Raw genomic sequence first — 13,605 nt, 5'->3', positions numbered from 1 at the left:
AGTTGACAGATATGAAATGATTAAAGCTTTAAACTTACATAAACATTTATTTATTGCATGTGATGGACTGCTGTCAAAAGTAGATTAATATTTTAAGGGATCAGATTGTCCATCTCTCTGCTCGTATTGCTTCACTAAGCATATGTTTCAAAAGCTGCCCATGTTTCTGAGCCACCACCATTTGGGAGTAGGAACCAGTTTAATAAACTGTCCATTTCAGTCATTGGGGAGTGAGGAGTCATCAAAGCTGAACAGAGGGAAAATGAGATGTGAAATGTGAAGGGTTGTATTACAGGACCTGCTCTTATTCTTTCTTAGGGTAAACTCATGCTGAAGCTAATAAAAGCCTACCCTGAGCAAAGATAGTAAAAATGGGCCCTGTTCTGCTACTAGGAAGGTGAGGTAACCCAATGAAATTCAGTTCCATTTTACTGCCAGGCATTCTTTCTCTACTACAGCATATTTTTGTTCTCTGGGAAGGAGTTTCTTGCTGAGGAATAGGACTGGGTGTTCTTCCTTCCCTACCATTTGAGAAAGTACGGCTCCCAGCCTTACCTCAGAGGCATCCATTTCTAGTAAACTTGTTCTCAAAGTCTGAGGCTACTAGCGCCGGATTACTGCAGAGGGCTGTCCTCAGATCTGCAAAAGCTTCTTCAGCCGTGCAGGCCCATTTCACTATGTCTGGGCCACAGGCTTTTATGAGGTCCATCAGTGGGTATGCTCTGGTAGCAAAGTGGGAAATGAATTGCCTGTAGTACCCAACAATCCCTAGAAATGCTCTGACCTGTTTCTTCCGGATCAGTCGAGGCCAACTTTGTATCGCTTCTAGCTTGTTTAGCTGGGGTTTCACTTTGCCTCTTCCCACAATATACCCAAGGTATTTGGCTTCCACTAGACCTATTGCACACTTGGAGGCATTCGCAGTGAGACCCACTTGCCTCAAGGTATCTAGTACTGCTTCCACCTTTTCTAGGTGCATCCCCTAGTCTGGGTTATATATGACCACATCATCCAAGTAAGTGGCGGCTTACTTGGCATGTGGATGTAACAGCTGATCCATGAGCCACTGTAAGGTTGCAGGAGCCCTGTGCAATCCAAAAGGGAGGACGGTGTACTGGTACAATCCTTTTGGTGTCGAAAAAGCAGTCTTTTTGGCTTCCCTTGCCAGAGGAATTTACGAATATCCTTTGGTCAGGTTGAAGGGTGGACAAGAATTGTGCTTTCCCCACTTGGTCAGTTAGCTCACCTATTTGATGTATGGCGTCAGCATCAAACTGGGACACCTCGTTTAATTTTCCGAAGTCATTCCAGAATTTCGTAGTGCCATCTGGCTTAAGTACCAGAATGATTGTAATGCACCACTGACTATGGTACTCCTAGATCTAACATCCTCTTAATTTCAGTACTGATCTCTTCTCTTTTTTGCCTCTGGGATCCGATATGGTTTAACCTTCACCTTTACTCCGGGATCCGTGATGATGAACGTCTGTGGTTTTGCCTGGCTTCTCAGAGAACACACTGTGGTTTCATTCAGTCATTTTGATAACTTCTGCCCCTTGTTCAGGGGTCAATTATGGGGATATTCTGGTGGCGTCTCTAGGGCGACCACATAAGCTTCTGTCTTGCCGGGGCTTCAATAGCTTGACATGGTAGAATCTGTTAAATCTTATAGTCAATATCCCTGACGGCTTCTTTTACTTCATATGGGCCCTGACATCTGTTCAGGAGCTTGCTTTCAGCTAAAAGAACAGGAGTACTTGTGGCACCTTAGAGACTAACATTTATTAGAGCATAAGCTTTCGTGGACTACAGCCCACTTCTTCGGATGCATATAGAGTGGAACATATATTGAGGAGATATATATATACACACATACAGAGAGCATGAACAGGTGGGAGTTGTCTTACCAACTTTGAGAGGCCATTTAAGTAAGAGGAAAAAAAACTTTTGAAGTGATAATCAAGATAGCCCAGTACAGACAGTTTGATAAAAAGTGTGAGAATACTTACAAGGGGAGATAGATTCAATGTTTGTAATGGCTCAGCCATTCCCAGTCCTTATTCAATCCTGAGTTGATTGTATCTAGTTTGCATATTAATTCCAGCTCTGCAGTCTCTCGTTGGAGTCTGTTTTTGAAGTTTTTCTGTTGTAAGATAGCCACCCGCAGGTCTGTCATTGAATGGCCAGACAGGTTAAAGTGTTCTCCCACTGGTTTTTGAATATTATGATTCCTGATGTCAGATTTGTGTCCATTAGTTCTTTTGCGGAGAGACTGTCCAGTTTGGCCAATGTACATGGCAGTGGGGCATTGCTGGCACATGATGGCATATATCACATTGGTAGATGTGCAGGTGAAAGAGCCCCTGATGGTATGGCTGATGTGATTAGGTCCTATGATGATGTCACTTGAATAGATATGTGGACAGAGTTGGCATCGGGCTTTGTTACAAGGATAGGTTCCTGGGTCAGTGTTTTTGTTCAGTGATGTGTGGTTGCTGGTGAGTATTTGCTTTAGGTTGGGGGGTTGTCTGTAAGCGAGAACAGGTCTGTCTCCCAGGATCTGGAGACAGATCTCCCAAGATTTGGCCAAACAGGACAGTCTCTACGCAAAAGAATTAATGGACACAAATCTGACATCAGGAACCCTGCCTTTTTTGAGCCAGATATACTAATCTGCTGCAACACAGATCCAGGTTCTGACCCACACCCCCAAAGCTGCAGACATAACTGAAAACGGCTTAGAAAGTGCTCCTGTTTCTAGCACCCAGTCACCTAGCTCCCAATGGGATACAAACCCCAAATAAATCCGTTTGACTCTGTATAAAGCTTATACAGGGTAAACTCATAAATTGTCTGCTCTCTATAACACCGATAGAGAGAGATGCACAGCTGTTTGCTCCCCTAGGTATTAATTACTTACTTTGGGTTAATTAATAAGCAAAAGTGATTTTATTAAGTATAAAAAGTAGGATTTAAGTGGTCCCAAGAAATAACAGAGCAAAGTAAGTTACCAAGCAAAATAAAACACTCCAGTCTAAGCCTAATACAGTAGGAAACTGAATACAGGTGTAAATCACCCTCAGAGACGTTCCAATAAGCTGCTTTCACAGATTATACTCCTTCCTAGTCTGGACCCAGTCCTTTTCAGACCAATGTTGTGGTTTATGGCCTGGGTCCAGCAATCACTCTCACCCCCATAGTTGCAGTCCTTTGTCCCAGTTTCTTTCTGGCATCTCTTTGGGGTGGAGAGGCCATCTTTTGAGCCAGCTGAAGACAAAATGGAGAGGCTTCAGGGCCTTGTATATTCTCTCTTGTGGATGGAAACCCCTTTGTTCTTCTGTGCAAAATCACAGCAACAAGATGGAGTTTGTAGCCACCTGGGCAAGTCACATGTCCATGAATGATTCAGCTTTTTGCAGGCCGACGCAATTGTTTACATTAGTTTGAACGTTCCCAGGAAGGCTCAGATGTGGATTGGCGTCTCCCAAAGTCCATTGTCAGTTAAGTGTTTCTTGATAGGACTATTCTGAATAAGTGCCCAGTCTCAAGAAGCTTACCAAATGCTTCTCTGATGCTACTTAAAATCAAATACATTGAGATACAAGTACATAGCCAATAAACACATATAGACTGCATAATCATAACCAAATTACAACCTTTCCATAGACATCTTACTTGACCTCCTTTGTACAAGATTTGGTGCAACGATAGGACCTTGGTTATCACAGTGATCTATATGGTCACAGTTCATGTCAATAACGTCACACATGGTATGTCTGTTGATCAAGATTTGCAAGAGAATGAAGCATAGCTGCAGGGATGGAATTTGAAGTGGAAGGCTGTGATGTTATTAACTTTAACTGGGGGGAGGTCGGTGTTAAAACACTTTTATTTGGGTGCTGTGCACTGTTAAAAAATAGCCTCTATGTCAAATTATTGGGCCTCTTCAGATTAACTAACACCTAGGTTTCAGATCACCTCTGAATCCTCTCATCAGTATCTCAGTCCGAGAAGACTCAAGGTTTCCCCTCCTTCCTCCAGGATAGGAAGATCCACCAGTATCTCCCAAGTCTTATGTTTACCTTTGGGAGCCAGCCCCTTTGAGCCTGTCACTGGTATTTGCCCAAGGGGCACCTGCAAATAGCTATGCCACAACTTGCACCCTGCTGTTGGGTTTCTGTCTCCCCTCAGTCTGATCCCTGAGGGATGTCTACCCTGCATCTGGGAGTGAGCCTCCCAAGCCAGGTATACAAACTTGTGGTAGCAAGGCTTGCGCTAGTATGTGAAAAATAAATTGATACTTAGATGTTGTGACTTGGGTTGGAGCTCAGGCGCTCAAGCCTATCCTTCCCCTGCCTAGGCTTGAGAGCCCGAGCTCCAGCATGAGTCACAACATCTCTACAGCTATGTTTAGCATGCTAGTGTGAGTCTGTTGACCAGGCTGGGAGATTCACTCTCAAATGCAGCGTCGACATATCCTAACTTCTCCCAATGACATTTCTGTGCCTGGTTAAATGTGCCTATCTTCCCTGTAAAGTTGAGCAACATTATACCTGATTTTCCTGTATATAATCACTGTGTCACCAGTATCCCAAAAGACCCTGATGACCTTTTTGCTACACGCTCCTCCAGATCCAGTTTAAACAAGCAGAGTTGATAGCTCCTTGTAATAGCTGATTTGCACACATTTCCGACAAAAGCATCTTCTGTGCCTGCCCTCCTCCCCCCACTAAATCCAGACTCAGATTCACACCGGTATGAATCCCATGATCATTCTCCCTTCAATGAAGAATATAAATAAATGTGATTCACCCATCAGAGGTATGCAAGAGGTGTGAACCAATCCCACAATACGTCCTTCATACCAAACCATCAAAGATGCACAGCTTCAGCCTTTAAGCCCAGCTGCAACCTGCCTGCTGCTCTCCTACCTTCTTGAGGGTTCAGTGCACTATCAAATGCCTGAAAATCCAGACATCCACCTTGTTTTTATGTCATCTGAACACTACAGGCAGAAAAGGTTTAGCTCATATTCGCCACGTGGGCTGCTCAGTCCCCCAGTATAGGACAGGTTAAAAATGGAAATCTGGCTTTTTTGAGCTAGAAGAGGTCCTAGAGGGACCCTAGAAACAGCCACACTCAGAGTAAGCTTAGGTTGAGGTTAATGTTATGTTACTGGTTTTAAGTTACCAATACAGGCACATCCTAGGAAAGGAATGACTTTGGACACTATTTCAGAGTCTGTATGCTCTTGGAAGGATGGGGTAGGGATCATCCCACTTACAGGCACTCCCATCACATTTTTACATGGTTATCTTTCGGCCTTGGTATTAGCCATCACTGAACACCTCATTGCCAACAATGAAATTTTGTCAGTACAGCTGGCATTCTGATAACGGGATCCGTTTATTAAAGATACAAAACTGAGTTGAAACTAAGTGCTCTATGAGCCCCCTGAGTGGAACCAATGGTTGTGAGCCATGAAATTATCAGCATTCCTTCTTGGTTCCTTGTTACATCAACAACTCTCTGCTGTCATCGTTTCCAGATTAAAAGACAATGACTGTCTCCCATCCTAGGTCTCAGCCAGGGAGATGCTTGATAGCAAACTGGAGCCAAACTGGGGTTTGGCGAGGTCCAGCCAAAACGAGGCAAAAGAGGGGGGCAATTTGGCTGCTCTGCGACCTTCCCTCCCTGCTGTGGGCTGAGCCCTGCTAGGGTGGCAGCCAGGACCTTGACCCTGGAGTGCACTGCGGGGAGCCAGGGGACAGCCAGCTGCCCAGACCTGGAGCTCGCCGCAGGGGATTGGGCGGCAGCTGGCTGCCTAGACCGGGAGCCCCACTGGGGGGGCAGCCAGGCCCCTGAACCTGGAGCCTCCCGCGGAGGTGCAAGCGGCTGGCTGCCTGGACCCTGAGACCCACCGTGCGGGACCGGCAGGAGCCTGGACCATGGAGCCTGCTGTTTGGCAGGGCAGCCCAACTGGGAGCCCGTAGCCAGGAGCACGCTGCCTGGCAGGGCAGTCTGGAGCCTGCGGCCTTTAGCACACAGCTGAGCTGGGCTGCAGCTGTGTCCTAATTGGGCCGCAGGTTGAGAACCTTTAAACACAGATTTTACAGTTTTACAAAGAAACCCTGCTGAATAGCCAAGGATGGCACACACTAATCATTCTGATCCCATCTTTATGATAATTGATAATAAGGATTTAGAAATGTTTCCAAATAATATAAATATATACAAGGCCTCTTATTGTAAATAACATAGAATAGTCTGTAGGTAGACATATTGGATGAACAACATGATTTTTCATTTTGGGAAAATGAACCCCATTCCCTTCTTAGTGTCCAACTCCTGCATTTCCTGGCTTCACTGTTCTCTCGTGGTGGTGGATGTAGTTGTTTCTGTGGATCTAAAGTTTCAAAATCTAAAAGTCTCTAAATCTAATTTTCTTTGGCCCTAGCGCCACCTGCCACCCAGGACAGACCTACAAATCAATGGGATATGTGCATAATTTGCCTTTTGCTTAAAGAGTGGTCCTCGGTCTTCCTTAGAAACATTCCTGTAGGCTCAGTGCATGCCTGAGTAGGTCCTTACTGCTGTGTAGCTGCAGCGGAAATCATCTCTGCTGTTGAAGAAGCCATATTCATATAATGGGGAAAGATCGGCATGGCTGTGAGGGCACTCTAGGATACGTGAGGATGGTAGGAGAGCTGGCCAGAACTGTTTGGATTTGAAGTTCTGTACCTGTTTAGACCCCTGCTGGAAATGTCATGTAAAGGAAACTTCAAGGTGAATCTCTGGAGTTCCGGAGTCCTTTGTCCTATTACGTAGGAGGGTACAACATATCTCATGGACATTAGGATTTCTTTTCAGTACATGTCAGTGTTTCTTTTGTCAATCATTAGTTTTTATTGCACACTGAAGTCTCCTTGTGGGAGTTGTAGTTCAGATCTCCATTCTCTGCTGTTGGCCAGGATACCTGGAGGACCATGTGTCTCATAATGCAGTGTGGATTTCCCTGTGACCGAGCTGCATGGTGCATAATGGGAATCACAAGACTGGGTGCATTATGGAAGATGTCATCCAGCCAGGAGAGATCAGGCTCCCAAATTACAACTCTCAAGAATGTACATGTCACTATGGGGAAAATTACAGTGTAATACACACTGTCAATACCGCATTGAGTAACCAAGACTGCCGACCAGGGAACTAACCCACTTCCTTCCCTGAAGGACCAAGGGACGCGCCCCACCCATGTACTTATCCACTACACCGATACTGACTTGGACTCCTTATTCGGGGTGGTGTATCCGAGGCCTCTTATCCACTGACACTTTAAAAACCCTTGCAACCCAATCTGGGTCTATGCAGGTTATGCGATATGTATGTATATTCTCATCCTTGCAAACAATACCTGTAACCCCCCATAACCCAAGCCTGACCCCAGATGTGCAGTACCTTGCCTCTTAACTCGTGCATATTTCATTTTAAATATTAACTTTAATAAAAATTTTAAATTTGAACTCAGTCAAACAAAGCATTTTGGTTTAGTTCAGTAAACCAAAATCAAACATTTAGATTTTTTTTGTGAATTGGGCTGAAAGCAAATTTTGGGGTTTCCTGTGACATGGAAATTCCTAATTTTGCTCCGCTTTGTATACTATTTTTATAACTTTCTTTATGGCCAATTTCATCCTTTAACGTCAGTTCCAATATAATTTGCAGTGTTTTCCATTTGTGCAGTGTAAACCATTTGTGCTTAAGTACCTAGATGCTATGGACTAGTTTAAGGATAAAATATTTTATTTAACCATTTAAAATATTTCACTTGAAAACATTGTTGAGATAAGGGGACCCAAAATGTGAGGTAGCCATTATGACAAAGAAAACACAAAACCATGGAGTAGAGACAGCTTTTTAGACACAAGTTTTAAAACCTGTAGAACAGTGCTTCTTACACACAGTGGCTTGGAATTTCATGGGGAATCAAGTATCAGAGGGGTAGCCGTGTTAGTCTGGTTCTGTAAAAAGTAACAGAGAGTCCTGTGGCACCTTAAAGACTAACAGATGTATTGGAGCATAAGCTTTTGTGGGTGAATACCCACTTCGTCAGACGCATGGGGAATCAAATTCTCTAAATGACAAATACCTCTGTGCTCCTTCTGTGCAGCAAGGGAATGAGCAAAAGTCCAGAAACTGCATAAAAATAGTGGATGGTGCAACATAGCAAGGAATTGAACTATGTAGTTAGGTCCTGTGGTACATACTTCCTGAGGCAAGGTCCTAAGTTGACAGGCAAATTGTTGATGTACATAGTTTAATGCAGATAATTTCTACATTAATGCCTCTTTACAATATCCAGAGACAAACAGTGGGAGCAATAGCATATGATAGGCAGGAGTGGTGATTGTCTGTACCTTATGTAGTTGGGATGACAGTGGTTGGGAGAACAAGGCTGGGAGGTGTGTAGAAGGATGTCTATTTTGAATGTTTGACTAGAGAGCCATAGGGTTTGGAACAGTGTTCTATAACAGAAGGTGGTTGAAACTATACCATAAAGAGGCGATCACCTGTAGCTGACTTTCAGATCATAACATTATATTGGAAGAGTAGGCTTTGTTCTTAAATGTAGAGGTATGTACACTGCTGATGCACGGACTGTCTCGGTTTAAAAACAATATTCACTTTTTTCTTTTTAGTCTGAAATTCAGAATAACTCCACACCACCTAATCAAGAGCATACTCAGCCTGTATCTAATAATACCTCCATGAGCCCTCGCCAGCGCCGTGCCCAGCAGCAGAGTCAGAGAAGAGTACCATCTTCAACTAACTTTAATCAGGTGCAGCAACCAAGAGTCAACACAAGCCACACTGGATCAACTGTTCTGATTGTCCTTCTGACTTTAGCATTGGCAGCTCTTATATTCCGACGGGTATATCTGGCCAATGACTATATATTTGAGTTATAAGATTGTCTCTGTCTTAAGCAGTGACTTGAATACTTCATTAAATATTCTGTATTGGGTATGACATGAGAACTGTTTACAGAAGATTACTTTTTTATTTACTCTTTTAAGTCCTTACGAATGTTAATATACCTTTAGGTACATTGCTTTGTAAGGATGACAAATGTTGACATTTCTATGAATACTAACAACTGTTAATGATCCATGAACACTCACGAGATACTTGGAGAAACAATTTGGTTGAATGTGAGCATAATATGTAAAGGGTGGGGGAAAGAAAATATCATTTGTGGCTACCTTATTTATTGATAAAAGGAGGCAATTAAAAAAGAGAGAGGTTTAACACTTTTTCTCTGTGGAACATGGGTGCAGATAGTCACCCATATCTGAGTGAGTATAAAAATTTATGTTGGAGAAGGACTTTTAAAAATGAAACGCAGTGTCTATGCGTTGCGTTGCGTGTGCTCTTAATTCAGAGGGGGATAATATTTTGTAACCACTTTTATTTACAATAAGACAATTCTAGAAAAATGCATGAAATGTTGGTTCTGAGACTGTGCTGTCTGTGGGGGGAAAAAAGGGGCCAGAAAATAGTTTGCTTTATTTTTGTTTTTTGTTTTTAAATTTTTTTGAAAGTTAGATTGGATAATCTTTTGCAAGATTTGAATGTCGTCTTCTAATACTCTCAATTGTATATCTTGCTTTTTTAAATTTGAAGATTATATAAAATGTCTATTATTGCGATAGTTATAAATATGTAATATAATTATTTACCCAGAGCTATTGTCTTTTAATTATTCCAGAAATATACATAATGCATTACATTGAACGTTTCATATGTGCTGTTATTACCTAAAAAAAAAAAAAAAAAAAAATCTAAAACTTTTCATGCTGAAACACTGCTAGGCATGTGCAAGCTTGAGGGAAGCTTTCATGAAACCCTTGGCTCTAATGAATTATCTCAATTCAAGACTCATTTGCACAATTTTTTTTCTTGCGCCTCATTGCAATACTTCAAGAAAATTTAAAAGTTTATAAATACCTTTCCAGCATATTAAGATTACAGCATTCATATGTATATCACCATTTATTCATTGTAGGTGCTGGCACTTCAGATGGGGTAGGGTTGCCAATCCTCCAGGATTGTCCTGGAGTCTTCAGGAATTAAAGATTAATTTTTAATTAAAGATTATGTCATGTGATGATGCCTCCAGGAATACGTCCAACCACAGTTGGCAACCCTAGATAGGAGCCCTCTGGGCTGATCTTGAATTCATTTAGCCATAAAGAACAAGTTCAATGGGATAATCATTTCCCCATTATCTGACTGTATTGATAATCAAGACAATCTACCATTGGTCATTTAAGACCCAACAGAACTTCAGTAATTTTCACTTTACTAGTGGCAACTATGATAGTTCTCACTAAAGCCAGACTGTCCCACCCTATTTCTTAGCAAAGATAAGAATGCTGTAGTCAGCTCTCATATTAACATTACAAAATATTCTACATGCTAATGTACTCCGAAGCATTATAAATAAGTGAAAATTAATGGATAAATTACATCTTTTATGTAGTGTCCTGGTGTGTGTGTGTTTAATTTATTCACTTGCTAACTTGCAAAATTCAGAAATGGATTCCCAGTGGTTATTGTGAATTAGTGCTGCTCTGCTATACATGCAAACAGGATGTATATACATCAAAGCATCTTAGTTTAATTAAAATTTACAATAAAAGTATATAGCATGTCTAGATAGATCAGCAGTTATTTAAGTCTTGCATTGTCTTCAAATCTGGAAGGAGGACAATCCGGTTTCCTGTGGTGAAATGAGTAAAAGTATTTTTCTGCAATAAGTATATTAGTTTTGGTTGGAATATATTTAAAATCTATAGACCCCGTATTCCTGAAATAAAAAGTTTTTTTCCTAGTTGGTGCATTGTTTGAATGCACGTGTTCACATTTGCAAGCCTGGGCCCAGATTATCCTTTCCCTTACGAGAGGGCTCTGAAGAAAAAACCTTCAGTAGGATACCCTTGCAGAGTTTCTTCCTGATTGTTCCTCTGAGAGATTTGCTGTCACCTTGCAGAACAGGCCCTGAGGCCCACCTTCAAACCTAGCAAATTCTCAGGGATACATCCATCAACCAAATTCTGCTCTTGCCCTTTTGCAGCAGAAACTAAGTAAGGCTGTTGCACAAAGCCCTCTGTACCCAAAGATGGGGGCAGGATTGCGCTCTTTTCTTCATAGATTCTAATTCCAGAAGAAACCATTGAGATCATCTGGTCTGACCTGCTATATAACACAGACCATAGAACTTCCTAAAATAATTCCTAGAGCATATCTTTTAGAAAAAACATTCAAGCTTCATTTAAAAATGGTCAATGATGGAGATTCCACCACGATCCTTGGTAAGTTGTTCCAATAGTTACTTATTCTTACTGTTTTATTTCCAGTTGAATTTCTCAAGCTTCAACTTCCAGACATTGGTTAGCATTAGACCTTTCTCTGCTAGTTTGAAGAGCCCATTGTGATACTGTATAAAAGAAAGGTGACCATGTTTATGGTAATGTATCATCACTGATGTATCACCACTGTTACACAATTGTGATAAATATTATACAAAGTATGTCGTGTAACATATCATCGGAAAAGTTATAGTCTAAGTATGATTGTCCTGTTTAAATGCCAAATGCCATATACCATCATTGTATATAAAGTTATGAAGTTTTGCTCTGTATTTGTATCTCAAACCTGTTGTGTTTCTGAGTAAACCCCTCCACGCCCCAAGACAGACTTACACCAAGGCTAGCCAGCCTGCTTGATGGCCCATTAAGGACAATCAGCTCTTCCAGGGACCCCTCCCAAGGTCTCTTCAGGCACATGTAGGCAATGAATGCCTCATGACTCAGCAAGGAACATGTGACCCAGGACTCCATATTTGTGCCAGTAACTTTCCATTCACATGTGCTGTGAGTGTAAATTGCAGACTGTGACAACATTCTTTGTCTTCAGTCCTCCTCCATTTCTCTGGATTGTGATTTTTCTAACAGGAGGGGAGCTTTGAACAAAGGACTGATGACCCCCAATCTTTTTGGGTGATCCAGAGAGACACATTGCAAGGTAGCAGAATTACCATCACTACTATCATCCTGACCTCTACAGACTTGGAAATCAATTGTAATGTATATGATTCCTTAAACCATTTAATAACTCCCTTCTTTTCTTTTTTTAAAATAAATCTTTAATTAGTTTACTAAAGATTGGCTGCAGCGTGGTATTTGATGAGATCCTGAAAGTACATGTTGACCTGGGGGTGAGTGTCTGATCCTTTGGGATTGGAAGAACTGAACGTGGTGAATTTTGGTGTTAAGAACCTTTCATCACCAAGTCCAGTTGTCTGGTTGGTGATTGGGGGTTGGAGTGCCTAGGGGACTGTTGTTTGGCTCTCTGTGAACTAGTGCGTGATACAAGAGTTCACTTTTGTTACTGGCTTGGTGAAATCTTATGATAGAATAAACCACCAGTTTTGGGGTATTTCTGCCCTGTTTCTTACAGTCTGTCCTGAATTTGGCATTCTCAGCTGTGACCCATACCAGGCAAAGTCACATTTGGCGAAGTCTTGGGCAGGATACACATCATCACAGGTCAATTGGGCTTTGGCTCAGAACCCCACCCTATGTAAGACTTAAATTTAATATTGAGAGTTTTAAGGGTTAAAGATTAGTGACCATGAGTGAGTCACGAGCCTATGAAGCTATGAACACAATGTAAGGTCCATTATCCTCATATAATTTTTTATGAACACAAAAGAACTAAAAAATGATGTGAAGATAAGAAAATGGACCTTACAGGGAATATCTCAGATCAGGAGATGACCAATTTGCTCAGAATAGGAACAAAGAATGCAAACGCTGGCACCAGTAAAAGCATGAAGAAGAAATGCCAGAATTTAGAATGAAGAAGGCGGCTGAGGATGCAGATGAGAGAGTGTCCCAGAGACACTGAGCAGAGGCTGAAATTGAAAAGGAAGCTCACGGAATTGTGAATGGAACAGCTGGAGACTGAGAGAGATGCTCATGAACTGCAGCTCTGAGTCCTAGACAGGCAGAAGGAACAGCAGCCACAGCCTGAAATTCCATCTTCTCTCAATAAGAGAGACTGACATAAAGTCTGCCCAATTCATAAAGACTCACTGACAAAAAATGCCAGTGTGGACAGCGCTGTATCAGTGGGCGACATCTCCTGTCAACATGGCTACTGCCGCTCATTGGGGGTGTGGTTTAATTATGCCTCTGGGAGTCTCCCATCCGCATATTGCTGTTACGCGGAGACCTTACAGTGGTACAGCTGTGCTGCAGTAAGGTCTGTAGTGTAGACGTAGCCTCAGTCTTACAGGCAGCAGATATCACTAATGAATTTATAGAAAACCGAGCTTGTGAAGGGTGTAAACCCCAGGAGAAAGGTAATCCTTGTACACCCCAGTAAATCTAACCCCAACTTTATTAGAACAGCTCATGGGAGCCTGGAACATAAATCCTCTCACCTGAAGGGGAAACCATCAATCTGCGACCCCATGCCATATAAGATCAAATTGCCCAAAGCTTAAAAACACTCCACAACCTGCACCAACAAACACCACAA

General features: G+C 42.1%; 1 protein-coding gene across 2 annotated transcripts in view; it reads left to right on the top strand.

Moving 5' to 3' along the window:
• UBE2J1 (ubiquitin conjugating enzyme E2 J1) overlaps positions 1-12,222 on the top strand; it is a 58,507-nt gene extending 46,285 nt beyond the window's left edge. For both annotated transcript variants that reach the window (XM_005299714.5, XM_065590182.1), the window contains exon 8: positions 8,697-12,222. In XM_005299714.5, the coding sequence (XP_005299771.2) occupies positions 8,697-8,966 (270 nt within the window). In that variant the 3' untranslated portion in view covers positions 8,967-12,222. The remainder of the gene's footprint in view (positions 1-8,696) is intronic.
• The last annotated feature ends 1,383 nt before the right edge of the window (positions 12,223-13,605 follow it).

This window comes from Chrysemys picta, chromosome 3 (assembly GCF_011386835.1).
Source record: "Chrysemys picta bellii isolate R12L10 chromosome 3, ASM1138683v2, whole genome shotgun sequence".
Taxonomy (NCBI): Eukaryota; Metazoa; Chordata; order Testudines; family Emydidae; genus Chrysemys; species Chrysemys picta.
This window is presented reverse-complemented; position numbering and strand designations above follow the sequence as displayed.